At 43.7% G+C, this 16,883-nt stretch overlaps 1 protein-coding gene across 12 annotated transcripts in view; it reads right to left on the reverse strand.

Annotated features, from left to right (window-relative positions):
- The window catches only part of synrg (synergin, gamma), a 59,120-nt gene extending 42,669 nt beyond the window's left edge, over positions 1–16,451 (reverse strand). For all 12 annotated transcript variants that reach the window (XR_002875386.1, XM_023967094.1, XM_023967093.1 and 9 more), the window contains exon 1: positions 16,390–16,451. Coding sequence is in view for 11 of the 12 variants with exons in the window: in XM_023967094.1 (XP_023822862.1) it covers positions 16,390–16,424 (35 nt within the window). In the remaining variant the exon portion in view is untranslated. The remainder of the gene's footprint in view (positions 1–16,389) is intronic.
- Positions 16,452–16,883: the final 432 nt, after the last annotated feature.

Genomic DNA, 16,883 nt, shown 5'->3' on the forward strand with positions numbered 1-16,883 from the left:
CAGCAAACCTTCAAGAGACGCTAAGAGTCGGTGCAACCAGCTGGTTTCTTCATGCATCGCACCGACAGAAACAAACATCTTTCTGGTAAGAAGAGGGGCGGGGGGTATGCCTTATGATCAACGAGACGTGGTGTGATCATCATAACAACACCAGGAACTCAAGTCATTCTGTTCACCTGATCTAGAACTCCTCACAATCAAATGTCGACCGCATATCTACGAAGGAATTCTCTTCGATCATAATACAAACGTATATATTCCCCCCAAGCAGCATCGATGCCCTGAACGAACTTATCTGACTCTTTGTAAACTGGAAACCACACACCCTGAGTGCATTCATCGTAGCTGGGGTTTAACAAGGCTAATCTAAAAACAAAACTCCTAAATTCCTATCAGCATATCGATTGTGCTACAGGGCTGGAAAAACCCTAGATCATTGTTAATACTAATTTCCGCGACGCATATAAGGCCTCCCCCGCCCCCTTTCGGAAAAGCTGACCACGACTCCATTTTGTTGATTCCAGCCTAAAACAGAAACTCAAAAACAAGCTCGCGCTCAGGTCTGTTCAACGCTGGTCCGACCAATCTGAATCCACAGCTTCAAGACTGCTTCGATCACGCGGATTGGAATATGTTCCGCATTGCGTCAACAACAATATTGACGAATATGCTGATTCGGTGAGCGAGTTCATTAGGAAGTGCATTGACGATGTCGTACCCACGCAACGATTAAAAACATTCCCAAACCAGAAACCGTGGATTGACGGCAGCATTCGCGTGAAACTGAAAGCGCGAACACTGCTTTTAACCAGGGCAAGTGACGGAAGCATGACCGAATACAAACAGTGTAGCTATTCTCTCCGCAAGGCACTAAACAGGCTAAGTCCCAGTACAGAGACAAATGGAGTCGCAATTCAACAGCTCAGACACAAGAGGTATGTGGCAGGGTCTACAGTCAATCACGGTTACAAAAAGAAAACACCAGCCCCGTCGGGACCAGGATGTCTGCTCGCAGACAGGCTAAAACAACTTTTTTGCCCGCTTTGAGGACAATACAGTGCACTGACACGGCCCCCTACCAAAACATGCGGGCTCTCCTTCACTGCAGCCGAGGTGAGTAAAAACATTAAACGTGTTAACCCTCGCAAGGCTGCAGCCCAGAAGCAATTCCCAGCCGCGTCCTCAGAGCATGCGCAGACCAGCTGGCTGGTGTGTTTACGGACATATTCAATCAATCCTTATCCAGTCTGCTGTTCCCACATGCTTCAAGAGGCCACCATTGTTCCTGTTCCCAAGAAAGCTAAGGTAACTGAGCAAACGACTACCGCCCCGTAGCACTCATTTCCGTCATCATGAAGTGCTTTGAGAGACTAGTCAAGGACCATATCACCTCCACCTACCGGCCACCCTAGACCCACTCCAATTTGCTATCGACCCAATGGTCCACAGACGACGCAATCGCAACCACACTGCACACTGCCTAACCATCTGGACAAGAGGAATACCCATGTGAGAATGCTGTTCATTGATTACAGCTCAGCATTTAACACCATAGTACCCTCCAAACTCGTCATCAAGCTCGAGACCCTGGTCTCGACCCGCCCTGTGCAACTGGGTCCTGGACTTCCTGACGGGCGCCCCCAGGTGGGAGGGTAGGTAACAACATCTCCACCCCGCTGATCCTCAACACTGGGGCCCACAAGGTGCGTTCTGAGCCCTCTCCTGTACTCCCTGTTCACCCACGACTGCGTGGCATGCACGCCTCAACTCAATCATCAAGTTTGCGGATGACACTACAGTGGTAGCTTGATTACCAACAACGACGAGACGGCCTACAGGGAGGAGGTGAGGGCCCTCGGAGTGTGGTGTCAGGAAAAATACCCACACTCAACGTCAACAAAAAAAAGGAGATGATTGTGGACTTCAGGAAACAGCAGAGGGAGCACCCCCTATCCACATCGACGGGTCAGTAGTGGAGAAGGTGGAAAGTTTTAAGTTCCTCGGTGTACACATCACGGACAAACTGAATTGGTCCACCCACACAGACAGTGTTGTGAAGAAGGCGCAGCAGCGCCTCTTCAACCTCAGGAGGCTGAAGAAATTCGGCTTGTCACCAAAAAGCACTCACAAACTTCTACAGATGCACAATCGAGAGCATCCTGTCGGGCTGTATACCGCCTGGTAGGAACTGCTCCGCCACAACGTAAGGCTCTCCAGAGGTAGTGAGGTCTGCAGAACGCATCACCGGGGCAAACTACCTGCCCTCCAGGACACCTACACCACCCGATGTCACAGGAAGGCCATAAAGATCATCAAGGACAACAACCACCCAAGCCACTGCTGTTCACCCCGTATCATCCAGAAGCGAGGTCAGTACAGGTGCATCAAAGCAGGGACCGAGAGACTGAAAAACAAGCTTCTATCTCAAGGCATACAGACTGTTAAACAGCCACACTAACATTTAGCGGCGCTGCAACATACTGACTCAACTCCAGCCACTTTAAAAATGGGAATTGATGGAAATTATGTAAAAATGTACCACTAGCACTTTAAACAATGCCACTTAATATAATGTTTACATACCCTACATTACCATCTCATATGTATATACTGTACTCTATACTAATCTACTGCATCTTGCCATCTTTATGTAATACATGTACCACTAGCCACTTTAAACTATGCCACTTTATGTTTACATACCTACAGTACTTCATCTCATATGTACAGTGGGGAGAACAAGTATTTGATACACTGCCGATTTTGCAGGTTTTCCTACTTACAAAGCATGTAGAGGTCTTCATTTTATCATACTTCAACTGTGAGAGACGGAATCTAAAACAAAAGTCCAGAAAATCACATTGTATGATTTTTAAGTAATTAATTTGCAATTTTATTGCATGACATAAGTATTTGATCACCTACCAACCAGTAAGAATTCCGGCTCTCACAGACCTGTTAGTTTTTCTTTAAGAAGCCCTCCTGTTCTCCATCATTACCTGTATTAACTGCACCTGTTTGAACTCGTTACCTGTATAAAAGACACTGTCCACACTCAATCAAACAGACTCCAACCTCTCCACAATGGCAAGACCAGAGAGCTGTGAAAGGACATAGGGATAAATTGTAGACCTGTACAAGGCTGGGATGGCGTACAGGACAATAGGCAAGCAGCTTGATGAGAAGGCAACAACTGTTGGCACAATTATTAAGAAATGGAAAAAAGTCAAGATGACGGTCAATCACCCTCGGTCTGGGGCTCCATGCAAGATCTCACTCGTGGGCATCAATGATCATGAGGAATGTGAGGGATCAGCCCAGAACTACACGCAGGACCTGGTAATGACCTGAAGAGAGCTGGGACCACAGTCTCAAAGAAACCATTAGTAACACACTACGCCGTCATGGATTAAAATCCTGCAGCGCACGCAAGGTCCCCGTGCTCAAGCCAGCGATGTCCAGGCCCGTCTGAAGTTTGCCAATGACCATCTGGATGATCCAGAGGAGGAATGGGAGAAGGTATGTGGTCTGATGAGACAAAAATAGAGCGTTTTTGCTCTAACTCCACTCGCCGTGTTTGGAGGAATAGAAGGATGAGTAACAACCCAAAGAACACCATTCCCAACCGTGACAGCATGGAGTGGAAACATCATTCTTTGGGGATGCTTTTCTGCAAAGGGACAGGACGACTGCACCGTATTGAGGGGAGGATGGATGGGCCATGTATCGCGAGATCTACACAACAACCTCCTTCCCCAGTAAGAGCATTGAAGATGGGTCGTGGCTGGGTCTTCCAGCATGACAACGACCCGAAACACACAGCCAGGGCAACTAAGGAGTGGCTCCGTAGAAAGCATCTCAAGGTCCTGGAGTGGCCTAGCCAGTCTCCAGACCTGAACCCAATAGAAAATCTTTGGAGGAGCCGAAAGTCCGTATTGCCCAGGACAGCCCCGAAACCTGAAGGATCTGGAGAAGGTTTGTATGGAGGAGTGGGCCAAAATCCCTGCTGCAGTGTGGCAAACCTGGTCAAAGAACTACAGGAAACGTATGATCTCTGTAATTGCAAACTAAGGTTTCTGTACCAAATATTAAGTTCTGCTTTTCTGATGTATCAAATACTTATGTCATGCAATAAAATGCAAATTAATTACTTAAAAATCATACAATGTGATTTTCTGGATTTTTGTTTTAGAATCCGTCTCTCACAGTTGAAGTGTACCTATGATAAAAAATTACAGACCTCTACATGCTTTGTAAGTAGGAAAACCTGCAAAATCATCAGTGTATCAAATACTTTGTTCTCCCACTGTATATACCGTACTCTATACCATCTACTGCATCTTGCCTATGCCGTTCTGTACCACCACTCATTCATATATCTTTATGTACATATTCTTTATCCCTTTACACTTGTGTGTGTATAAGGTAGTAGTTGTGGAATTGTTAGGTTAGATTACTTGTTGGTTATTACTGCATTGTCGGAACTAGAAGCACAAGCATTTCGCTACACTCGCATTAACATCTGCTAACCATGTGTATGTGACTAATAAATTTGATTTATTTGATTTATTCTTGTCACAGCTCGCATTGATGTGCCATCCTGGATGAGCTGCACTACCTGAGCCACTTGTGTGGGTTGTAGACTCCGTCTCATGCTACCACTAGAGTGAGAGCACCGCCAGCATTCAAAAGTGACCAAAACATCAGCCAGGAAGCATAGGAACTGAGAAGTGGTCTGTGGTCACCACCTGCAGAATCACTCTTTATTGGGGGTGTCTTGCTAATTGCCTAATAATTCCACCTTTTGTCTATTCCATTTGCACAACAGCATGTGAAATTTATTGTCAATCAGTGTTGCTTCCTAAGCGGACAGTTTGATTTCACAGAAGTGTGATTGACTTGGAGTTACATTGTGTTGTTTAAGTGTTCCCTTTATTTTTTGAGCAGTGTAATATACACTGCTCAAAAAATAAAGGGAACACTAAAATACACATCCTAGATCTGAATGAATGAATATTCTTATTAAATACTTTTTTCTTTACATAGTTGAATGTGCTGACAACAAAATCACACAAAAAATTATCACATGGAAATCAAATTTATCAACCCATGGAGGTCTGGATTTGGAGTCACACTCAAAATTAAAGTGGAAAACCACACTACAGGCTGATCCAACTTTGATGTAATGTCCTTAAAACAAGTCAAAATGAGGCTCAGTAGTGGTAGACCTCCAAAGTCTGGTTCTCCTCTGGTTCATCCTTGGAGAAATTTCCAAACGCCTGAAGGTCCACGTTCATCTGTACAAACAATAGTACGCAAGTATAAACACCATGGACCACGCAGCCGTCATACCGCTCAGGAAGGAGACACGTTCTGTCTCCTGAGATGAACGTGCTTTGATGCGAAAAGTTCAAATCAATCCCAGAACAACACCAAAGGACCTTGTGAAAATGCTGGAGGATACAGGTACAAAAGTATCTATATCCACAGTAAAACGAGTCCTATATTGACATAACCTGAAGGCCGCTCAGCAAGGAAAATCCACTGTTCCAACCGCCGTAAAAAAACAGACCACGGTTTGCAACTGCACATGGGACAAAATCGTACTTTTTGGAGAAATGTCCTCTGGTCTGATGAAAACAAAAATAGAACTGTTTGGCCATAATCACCATCGTTATGTTTGGAGGAAAAAGGGGGAGGCTTGCAAGCCGAAGAACATCCCTACCGTGAAGCACGGGGGTGGCAGCATCATGTGTTGGGGGTGCTTTGCGCAGGAGGACTGGTGCACTTCACAAAATAGTGGCATTTTGGGGGATTATGTGGATATATTGAAGCAACATCTCAAGACATCAGTCAGGAAGTTAATAGCTTGGTTGTAAATGGGTCTTCCAAATGGACAATGACCACAAGCATACTTCCAAAGTTGTGGCAAAACGGCTTAAGGATAACAAAGTCAATCCCTCAATCCATAGAAAATTTGTGGCAGAACTGAAAAAGCGTGTGCGAGCAAGGAGGCCTTACAAACCTGACTCAGCTCACACAGTCTGTCAGGAGGAATGAGCCAAAATTCACCCAACTTATTGTGGGAAGCTTGTGGAAGGCTCCCCAAAACGTTTAACCAAAGTTAATAATTTATAAGGCAATGCTACCAATACTAAATTGAGTGTATGTAAACTTCTGACCCACTGGGAATGTGATGAAATAAAAGCTGAAATAAATAATTCTCTCTACTATTATTTTGACATTTCACATTCTTAAAATGAAGTGGTGATCCTAACTGACCTAAGACAGGGAATTTTTACTTGGATTAAATGTCAGGAATTGTGAAAAACTGAGTTTAAATGTATTTGGCTAAGATGTATGTAAACGCCCGACTTCAACTGTATATATATATATGTATGTATCTGGATATATATATATTTACCCCCAAAAATATATGGGGGAATGGAAGCAACAATCTATCCCCAACATTAAAGCTGATCCACCCCCTAAAAAACGATAAATAAACATAAACTGTCTCTCATAATAGACTATGGCATAAAGATAGGAAAGATTGAGCTATTCATCGAACATCATTTAGCAAATGGATCATTATCAGTTCACACGCCAATCATTTGTCAGACTTTGGGCAATGTGACACAATAGCTATCATTTTAACAATGGAGTCATCATTCACGTCACAAAGCGTTACCAAAACTGGAGATTGGATATGATTTCCTTACAATGGCACGGAGACCATTGTAAGGAAGTAAAATAATAAACATGCAACTGTATGGTGATGTGGCAGCACCTAGCCTCCCTTTCTCTGTTCCGTCTTTTTATTCCGGGCACTTTTCTGTTCGGCTAGGCAGCCTGGACTTGAATTCAGGGTGGCCCTTACTGTTCTAGCTCACCGCTTTCCAGGGAATGCATGAATGAATATTGCATTGATCGCGAGGACTAAACTTGACAGGCAGGAAGAAAAATMTATCAAATAACACTTTGCTGTTGCACAGAACAACATTTATCGATCAGGGAATGAGCTCCTCTGACAACAGCCATTACGGAATACTTCTCCTAGTGTATCCGTGCTCTAATTTGCCATAATGGTTAAGTAATAACAGCCAGACATATGGTTTTAATGGGATGCACATCAGTGGTTGTTTCATGTGCGGTAATTGATGGTGAATATGTCTAGATCATGATGCGGCAGGGAAATTGAAAAGACAGGAATCTATAGAAACTTTTTTATCTATAGAAYCACAAAATGTAGGCTAGATTCTGAGAGCAGACAGAGTCAGAGAATGAGGTAAGAGACAGAGGGATAAAGAGTGAACAAGGCCAGCTTGGCACTATGACGCAGTCTGCTTCTTATCTGACGCCTACTCTCACTGGTTCTGTGGTCACACTGATGCTGGAGGAGAAAAGAGATGGATGAGGATACAAGCAGACAGCACTAGCCTACCTGCGCCCATCATAACACCTGAGACTACCAATACCCAGCTAAGCCCACTAGCCTAGTCCATCCTACAGAGCAGTACACCGGACAAGMAGGCTTCACTTCACAACTGCCATTTCAGGCAAATCCATTAATCCATCCAAATGGCACTTGCTAGCTCGGCTCTTTTCTCCATCTTGTCAAAAATAATCCTTTCCCAATGGTACCAAAGTGTCATGAGACAGAAAACTTAGTTTTTCTATTTTAYAATCCCAAAATCATAAAACGATCATTCGAAAAAACGTAATATTCCTTTGTTTACAAATGCAATAACAATACCAGGATGCTTTCCCTTGACCTGGGCTTGATGTGGAGTGAAAGATTCTGGCTCACATCTGTTCTCCCTCAGATTTAGCCTGTAGCTTTACAGAGCTTTAATAGCAGTGCTATGCTACGCAACCACAGCAAATGAAACCCCCTGGAATAACAGTGCAGATTAACCCAGKGTGAGATCAGCAGTGCCAGTGATGCGAGCTGTGGGCTCTGTATAGGCCAGCGCAATGTACATGGCCTGTGTTCATTGATACAACATCGTAGGACTAATTTAAGGCTTGAGCCATGCCACCAGGTGCTTCTACCACAGTAACTAGCATACRAGATCCTTGTCTATCATTAGGCCTAATGTGCTTACTCCTTTTCACTCTGGTAACAAATTTCAACAAAAGCACTGATCATTCTGCCTCACGGGTGGCGCAGTGGTCTAGGGCACTGCATCGCAGCGCTAGCTGCGCCAKCAGAGACTCTGGGTTCGCGCCCAGGCTCTGTCGCAGCCGGCCGCGACCGGGAGGTCCGTGGGGCGATGCACAATTGGCCTAGCGTCGTCCGGGTTAGGGAGGGTTTGGCCGGTAGGGATATCCTTGTCTCATCGCGCACCAGCGACTCCTGTGGTGGGCCGGGCGCAGTGTGCGCTAATCAAGGGAGCCAGGTGCATGGTGTTTCCTCCGACACATTGGTGCGGCTGGCTTCCGGGTTGGAGGCGRGCTGTGTTAAGAAGCAGTGCGGCTTGGTTGGGTTGTGTTTCGGAGGACGCATGGCTTTCGACCTTCGTCTCTCCCGAGCCCGTACGGGAGTTGTAGCGATGAGACAAGATAGTAATTACTAACAATTGGATACCACGAAATTGYGGAGAAAAGGGGGTKAWWTTTTWTWATTTTATTATTATAATAATAAAGTAATAAAAAAAGCACTGATCATTCAACATTAATGAACACCTCATATGAGCCTTAAATTATGTAGTGCATCTATCTATTGCAATGTGCACTCACTGCACTGTAAACCACCAGTCTTTCATACTTTGAATTTTCTTGGCATTTTGGACACAATTAATGAATAATGTGCATACTGAAAGTTCTGGAAGCACCAGTTGGCCTATTATGTAGGTTGTTGTCCTACATCTTAGTCATGTACCCTCCCAAAATCAGATTAAACAGCTCGGCTTTAAAACATTAATATGATACTTAACTATGAACCTATTACATAACAATTTAACCTGTCTTGAGCAATTCATCCAAGTACAATTTCTCAGTCTCACTCATCCAACCACTTTGAATGAAGATTAATGCTACATATAGCTGAGGTTTTCCCACAAGCTCAACAGAACTCAAAAAGTTAGCTAATACCTGTTGCTATAGTACAGCTCTCCTATCGCAACTCCTATAGGCSTAGTGGTGTGCTAGTCAAATGAAACTTTATTTGCCACATGCGCKGAATACAACAAGTGTAGACTTTACCGTGAAATGCTTACTTACAAGCCTTTAACCAACAGTGCAGTTCAAGAAGAAGACAATATTTACCTAGTAGGCTAAAATAAAAAGTAATAATAAAAAGTAACAATAACGAGGCTATATATACAGGGGTACAGGCTAGTTGAGGTAATCTGTACATGTAGGTGGGGGCGAAGTGACTATGCAGCATAGGTAACAAACAAACAGTGAGTAGCAACAGTGTACAAGGGGGGGGTCAATGTAAATTGTCCGGTGGCGATTTTTACGAGTTGTTCAGCAGTTTAATGGCTTGGGGGAAGAAGCTGTTGAGGAGCCTTTTGGTCCTAGACTTGGCTGACAATTTTATGGGCTTTCCTCTGACACTGCCTATTATATAGGTCCTGGATGGCAGGAAGCTTGGCCCGGTGATGTACTGGGCCGTTCGCACTCCCCTCTAGCGCCTTACAGTCAGATGCCGAGCAGTTGCCATACCAGGCGGTGATGCAACCGGTCAGGATGCTCTCGATGGTGCAGCTGTAGAACCTTTTGAGGATCTGGGGGCCGATGCCAAATCTTTTCAGTCTCCTGAGGGGGAAATGGTTTTGTCGTGCCCTCTTCACAACTGTCTTGACTATATTTGGACCATAATGATGTGGACACCAAGGAACTTGAAACTCTCGACCCGCTCCACTACAGCTCCGTCAATGTTAATGGGGGCCTGTTCGGCCCGTCTTTTCATGTAGTCTACGATCAGCTCCGTTGTCTTGCTCACATTGAGGGAGAGGTTGTTGTCCTGGCACCATACTGCCAGTTCTCTGACCTCCTCCCTATAGGCCGTCTCATCGTTGTCGGTGATCAGGCCTACCACTGTTGTGTCGTCAGAAAACGTAATGATGGTGTTGGAGCCGTGTTTGAACAGGGAATACAGGAGGGGACTAAGTACACAACCCTGAGGGGCCCCAGTGTTAAGGATCAGCGTGGCAGACGTGTTGTTGTCTACTCTTACCACCTGGGGGCAGCCAGTCAGGAAGTCCAGGATCCAGATGCAGAGGGAGGTATTCAGTCCCAGAGTCCTTAGCTTAGTGATGAGCTTCGTGGGCACTATGGTGTTGAACGCTGAGCTGTAGTCGATGACCAGCATTCTCACATAGCTGTTCCTTTTGTCCAGGTGAGAAAGGGCAGTGTTGAGTGCCATTGAGATTGCGTCATCTGTGGATCTGTTGGYGCGGTATGCGAATTGGAGTGGGTCTAGGGTGTCCGGGAGGATGCTGTTGATGTGAGCCATGACCAGCCTTTCAAATCACTTCATGGCTACCGACGTGAGTGCCACGGGGCGGCAACCATTCAGGCAGGTTACCTTTGCTTCCTTGGGCACAGGGACTATGGTGGTCTGCTTGAAACATGTAGGTATTACAGACTCAGTCAGGGAGAGGTTGAAAATATCAGTGAAGACCCTTGACAGTTGGTCCACGCATGCTTTGAGTACACGTCCTGGTAATCCGTCTGGCCCAGTGGCTTTGTGAATGTTGACCTGTTTAAAGGTTTTGTTCACATCGGCTACCGAGAGCATTATCAGACAGTCATCCAGAACAGATAGTGCTCTCGTGCATGCTTCAGTGTTGCTTGCCTCGAAGTGAGCATAATAGGCATTTAGCCTGTCTGGTAGGCTCGTGTCACTGGGCAGCTCTGGGTTTCCCTTTGTAGTCTGTAATAGTTTTCAAGCCCTGTCACATCCGACGAGCGTCAGAGCTGGTGTAGTAGGATTCAATCTTAATCCTGTATTGACACTTTGCTTGTTTGATGGTTCGCCTGAGGGCATAGCGGGATTCCTTATAAGCGTCCGGATTAGTCTCCCGCTCCTTGAAAGCGGCAGCTCTAGACTWTAGCTTGATGCAGATGTTGCCTGTAATCCATGGCTTCTGGTTGGGATATGTATTGACGTCATTGATGCACTTATTGATGAAGCCGATYACTGAGGTGGTGTATTCCTCAATGCCATTGGATGAATCCCGGAACATATTCCAGTCTGTTTTCTAACAATTGCTAGCAAAACAGTGGATCTGGGCCGTTCCAGTGAAAGCATGATATCCTCCTCGTCGGACTCGTTAAAGGAAAAYGTTTCTTCCAGTCCGCAGTGAGAAATCGCTTTTCTGATGTCCAGAAGCTKTTTTCGGTCATAWGAGACGGTAGCAGCAACATTATGTACACAATAAGTTAAAAAATAAGTTACACAAAACACCAAAACAATAACAAAATTGCACAATTGGTTGGGAGAATGTAAAACGTCAGCCATGTTCTTCGGCGCCATCTTTTATTTTCTTAGTCCCATGATTTGTCAGACTTTCTGGTCAAAAGTAGTGCACTGCATAGATAATAGGGTGCCATTTGGGACATAACATCAGTGRTATGCCAGACAGCAGGGCCAGTGAAGAGTAGACTCATGCCTCTGGCTCCTGTTGACAGCCTGGTATCAGGATGGGTTTCATTATTTCCAGGCTTGCTGCCAGCACATCGCCTGCCTGCTACTCTTCCCTGGCTCAGTGTGCCACATTCTGTCATCAAGTAGCATGCCCACACCACACCACACACTATCACAGTCACACACAACACAGCAGAGCTATGCACAGCTAGCCCCGGTCACGTTCGCTGATCTGAGACCACTCTTCTTGAACTGCACTGTTGGTTAAGGGCTTGTAAGTAAGAATTTCATGGTAAAGTCAACACTTGTTGTATTCGGCGCATGTGACAAATAAAGTTTGATTTGATTTTATAGACTCCTGACTAATAGGGAAGGGGGAGAGGCCTGAATAATACCTATAGAACCAGAGAAACAGTCTTCTCTACAGATCTTAGATTTCAATATGGATGAGTTCAGCTGCTCAGCACTCTAAATCAGCACTTCACCTATATCTGACCCCCACCAATGGTCTTAAAGTACACCAGTGCCAGGACAAGAAATGTCTCCAGAACATTTGTTAGCCAGAGACAAACATCACCTGTTATTTTCTATMAGACCATATGTGAGATAGGCTACTCTGGCCAGCCTAATCTGTAAACCTAATCTTAAACTATTTGGTTTCCTCAGCTGCAGTATCTGTATCACCTGGCTGGTCAGGTTCAGAGGCATGTAGCAGGCAGACATTCATTATTCACACTGCTCAGCTCAGGCCCAAGCTGCTGATGAAAAAGTCATGAGGCTAGCCTTTTCATCTCCACTGTAGGACGAGRTGCTGCTTCACCAATATCAACAGGCTCATGCAGGAGTCAGCAGGACTCAAGATTGAACTAAATATTTACCATTTATCATAGACCTCTACACCAATCACTAATAACTGAGAGGAGATTTAAAACCAAGGCTTTATTTCACTACAACAGCTCAGGTTTAACACTTGAACTGCCTGGCCTTTCAGCCTAGAAGTACGCTGGTGATTCGCTGATCCACCTCTACGCAGAAAACACCATTCTGTATACATCTGGCCCTTCTTTGGACACTCTGTTAACAAACCTCCAAACGAGCTTCAATGCCATACAACACTCCTTCCGTGGCCTCCAACTGCTCTTAAATGCTAGTAAAACTAAGTGCATGCTCTTCAACCGATTGCTGCCCACACCTGCCCGCCCGACCAGCATCACTACTCTGGCCGGTTCTGACTTAGAATATGTGGACAACTACAAATACCTAGGTGTCTGTTTAGACTGTAAACTCTCCTTCCAGACTCACATTAAGCATCTCCAATCCAAAATTAAATCTAGAATCGGCTTCCTATTTCGCAACAAAGCCTCCTTCACTCATGCTGCCAAACATACCCTCGTAAAACTGACTATCCTACCGATCCTTGACTTCGCGATGTCATTTACAAAATAGCACCCCACACTCTACTCAGCAAACTGGATGTAGTCTATCACAGTGCCATCCGTTTTGTCACCAAAGCCCAGAATACTACCCACCACTGCGACCTGTATGGTCTCGTTGGCTGGTCCTCACTACATATTAGTCGCCAAAGRCTTTGCTAGGTAAAGCCCCACCTTATCTCAGCTCACTGGTCACCATAGCAACACCCACCCGTAGCACGCGCTCCAGCAGGTACTGGTACTCTAGGTACCCCCAAGGTACCTCCAGGTACTCCACTGGTCATCCCCAAAGCCAACACTTCCTTTGGCCGCCTTTCCTTCCAGTTCTCTGCTGCCAATGACTGAAACGAATTGCAAAAATCACTGAAGCCTTATATSTCCCTCTCTAACTTTAAGCATCAGCTGTCAGAGCAGCTTACCGATCACTGTACTTGTACACAGCCAATCTGTAAATAGCACACCCAACTACCTCATCCCCATATTGTTATTTATCCTCTTGCTCTTTTGCACCCCAGAATCTCTACTTGCACATCATCATCTGCACATCACTCCAGTGTTAACGCTAAATTGTAATTATTTCACCTCTATGGCCTATTTATTGCCTTACCTCCCAACTCGTCTACATTTGCACACACCGTACATAGATTTTTCTATTGTGTTATTGACTGTACGTTTATGTGTAACTCTGTGTTGTTGTCTTTGTCGCACTGCTTTGCTTTATCTTAGCCAGGTCGCAGTTGTAAATGAGAACTTGTTCTCAACTGGCCTACCTGGTTAAATAAAGGTGAAATAAAAACAATATACAAAAAACACGCTAGAGAACGTTGAGAACGTAACTGGACATCCCTTTTAGCATACTCATCAGATTCATATCAACCCGCAAGGTGCGCAAACACCTAGACTTGATAAATAGCGCATAAACAATTGTAAAGCATGAATTGCATGAATAAATATTGGTGAAAATATATGACCAAATATAACAATAAAAAAACGCAGGCCTAAAGTAAAAAAATTAATTCGACACTTCCAGCCAATGCCACATTAACATTTTAAAAGTCMAATAAATACATTTCATATATGCTATCGGAAGAATAATAATTTGGTTGTGCTTTTAAAGGTCTTAGGTAACATTAGAAAACTAAAAAACAATTATTTCAAAGAACAAAATAGCATTTTCATTAGTTTGTTATTCTAGACTATAAGTAAGTCCATCACAAAAGAAGTCTATTATAATTTTGTTTTGGTAGGTCTAAAGAAACATTGCAGAAATAAGAAAAAGTATTTAAAAGAAAACAGAATGGCATGTCTAAAGAAACATTGCAGAAATAAGAAAAAGTATTTAAAAGAAAACAGAATGGCATATTTTACATGTATTATGTTACTAGTCTTTACTTAGTTGCCAGAGCAATGTTGCCACGCGAGTGGTCATGTGCTGAACGCATGGACAACACAAATATTCTTGGAAAAAGTGACATTTGAAAATAGAGCTGCACCTCTTGAATTGAGAGTTATTTGACAAAGGTAAGTTTCATAGAAACTGCAGAATATGTCTTTCTGATACTATATAGAAAGCAAAAAAATGTAGACGCATGTGACTCTGAAGATGCACCCATCTCTTCATTGTACAATTTGACAACTGATAATATTATCACTCAGACTATTGACAATAGTCTCTTGTCTATAGGCTAACTCTTATTATGCGTGAAATTAGTTTTGGTATAGTTTAGGTGTAGTTTCGATGGGCCGGCTACGCGGGCTGACTGGCATCGTTTGTTTCCCCTTGCTCGTCAACTTGGATAGTCAAGGACAAGTTTTGCATTATTCTAAAGGCCTAGTGCAGCACATAGCATGTTTTCGTTTCCCTTACAATAAATGTGATTAATAATATAGTTAAATAAATAAATCAGTACTGTAACAGCTTATTTTTAGCAAAGTAAAARATCAAAATAAAATTATATTAACCTGCTGTGCCCGGTCAAATTATTTGCCATAAACATGAGCGCCAACGCTGATAAATAGGCATAACACAAACTCATCATTACAATATTGTCTTTCTAAATTAAATCAACCTCTTCACCCTCCTTATCATTCAGTTAGGCCTAATGTTAATTAAATTGTGAAGTAATTATCACCCATTCATCCAGTAAGGAGAGAGAGACGCATTAGCGCCTGGGTGGGTACCAACATTCTACAGTGCATTGTCTCGGCGTGTTAAGTTGGGAATAGGTGTGAGAAAACAGTTAAAAACATTTAGGAAAAGTTAGGGCAGGCTCAATACCTTGCTTTTTGGGGGGGGGGGGGATTTTTTGGGGTACAAAATCAAACGTCAATGTTTGTTGGCCTATAGTGGTTCTAGTGTTAAGACATGACTGATAGAGCTGACTGACTGAACTACAATAGATGTATTATAATAAGATCAGAAGCAAAGATCAGATAAGCAACGTTTTTAGTCTGAGCATAGAGGATTTATCTTTCATGGGGGAGATCTAGGCTATAAGCAGGTGTGAGGAGATCATGATAAAGCCTAGATTTGGCCACTGAAAGTATAAGGCCATGGCAGCTTGCACGTCATGATGTCATCCCACATCTGATCAGACATCAACTTTGTCCAGGAAGATTCACCATGGCAGCACAGGTTAGCTGCTTTAGTGCTTGAACATTTAGGGGATAACATCTTATGGGATTTGACCTCGGGTTTTTACGAGTTCCCAGTTGTCTTGAAAGCACCATCACCATTGAAGGAGGTTGGGAAGAATGTGTGGATGCTCTGATGTAACGTTAGCTGCTACCTTATTAGCTCGGGCTATGTGTTATCTCGCTAGCTTGTCAGCTGAATCCAACAATCTGAAAATGACAGTGTGTTTAGGTATCGAATCATCTTTAACACAGGTATGGATTGGCAGGCTGTTTGCACAAGCTAGTTAGCGTTACAGTAACGTTAGCTAGCAAACAACATCTGACAACTCAGCTGACCTGGCTACTAGCTAACGTTAGCTGGATGGCTAGTTAGAAAACTACATTACCGTGCTGCAAATACGCCTTATATCAGCTATAACACATTGTTAATATTATTGGCTATTATTATTCGACAGCCAGCAAAAATGTGACACAGTACAGCTACCGTTAGCACTTCACCAAAGCTACATTCCTATGATAGTTAGCTAATTTAGGTAAGGTAACATTATTAGCTGTCTTGCTAGCCTGTCTCGCCTACCAGAAACGCTCATTCTTCACTCGCTATTCCGTGTGTAAATAGCATTTTCGAACAATTTAAACCGCAACGGTCAAGTGCAGAATACCGTCAGACAAATAATTGACTCGTTTCTTATATTTTTTTTACACACATAAAAGAAGTACCTGCCACCTCCCCCAGATCCTGGCCGTAACGCCATCTTGATAACAGTGGTCTGTGACAAACAAAATCGTCGGCAGTGACGGTGTGTGACGGATCTTCCGGGTCACCGTTTTTTCTTCTCCACAAGATGTCGCTGTTGTAATTCTGTCAAACTCAAAATGTTTAGCCTTGCATCCATGGAACATGATGCCAAGGCTCTTGGCAGGTTTACAGTAAGTATGTCAATTGTGTACCTGTCTTCATTATATGGAGAAGATGCTTCTCATATCATGAAAGGTCTTGTAGAAACAATTCAAATCACGAGACAAACCTTTTCAAATAGTCCCGCATTTCTCAGTTATTTTAGATTTGAGATAAATTAATTTCACTAAGTCACTGTTGATGATTAATTGTCCTAGGTCTGTTCTGTATCASTGACATTATAACCCTATCCTGGGCTGGATTGGATTAAACCTGCCTCTGCAAGGTTTGCAATATGTGTGTTTTACATAAATAC

Source organism: Salvelinus sp. IW2-2015, linkage group LG22, assembly GCF_002910315.2.
Source record: "Salvelinus sp. IW2-2015 linkage group LG22, ASM291031v2, whole genome shotgun sequence".
Classification (NCBI taxonomy): domain Eukaryota; kingdom Metazoa; phylum Chordata; class Actinopteri; order Salmoniformes; family Salmonidae; genus Salvelinus; species Salvelinus sp. IW2-2015.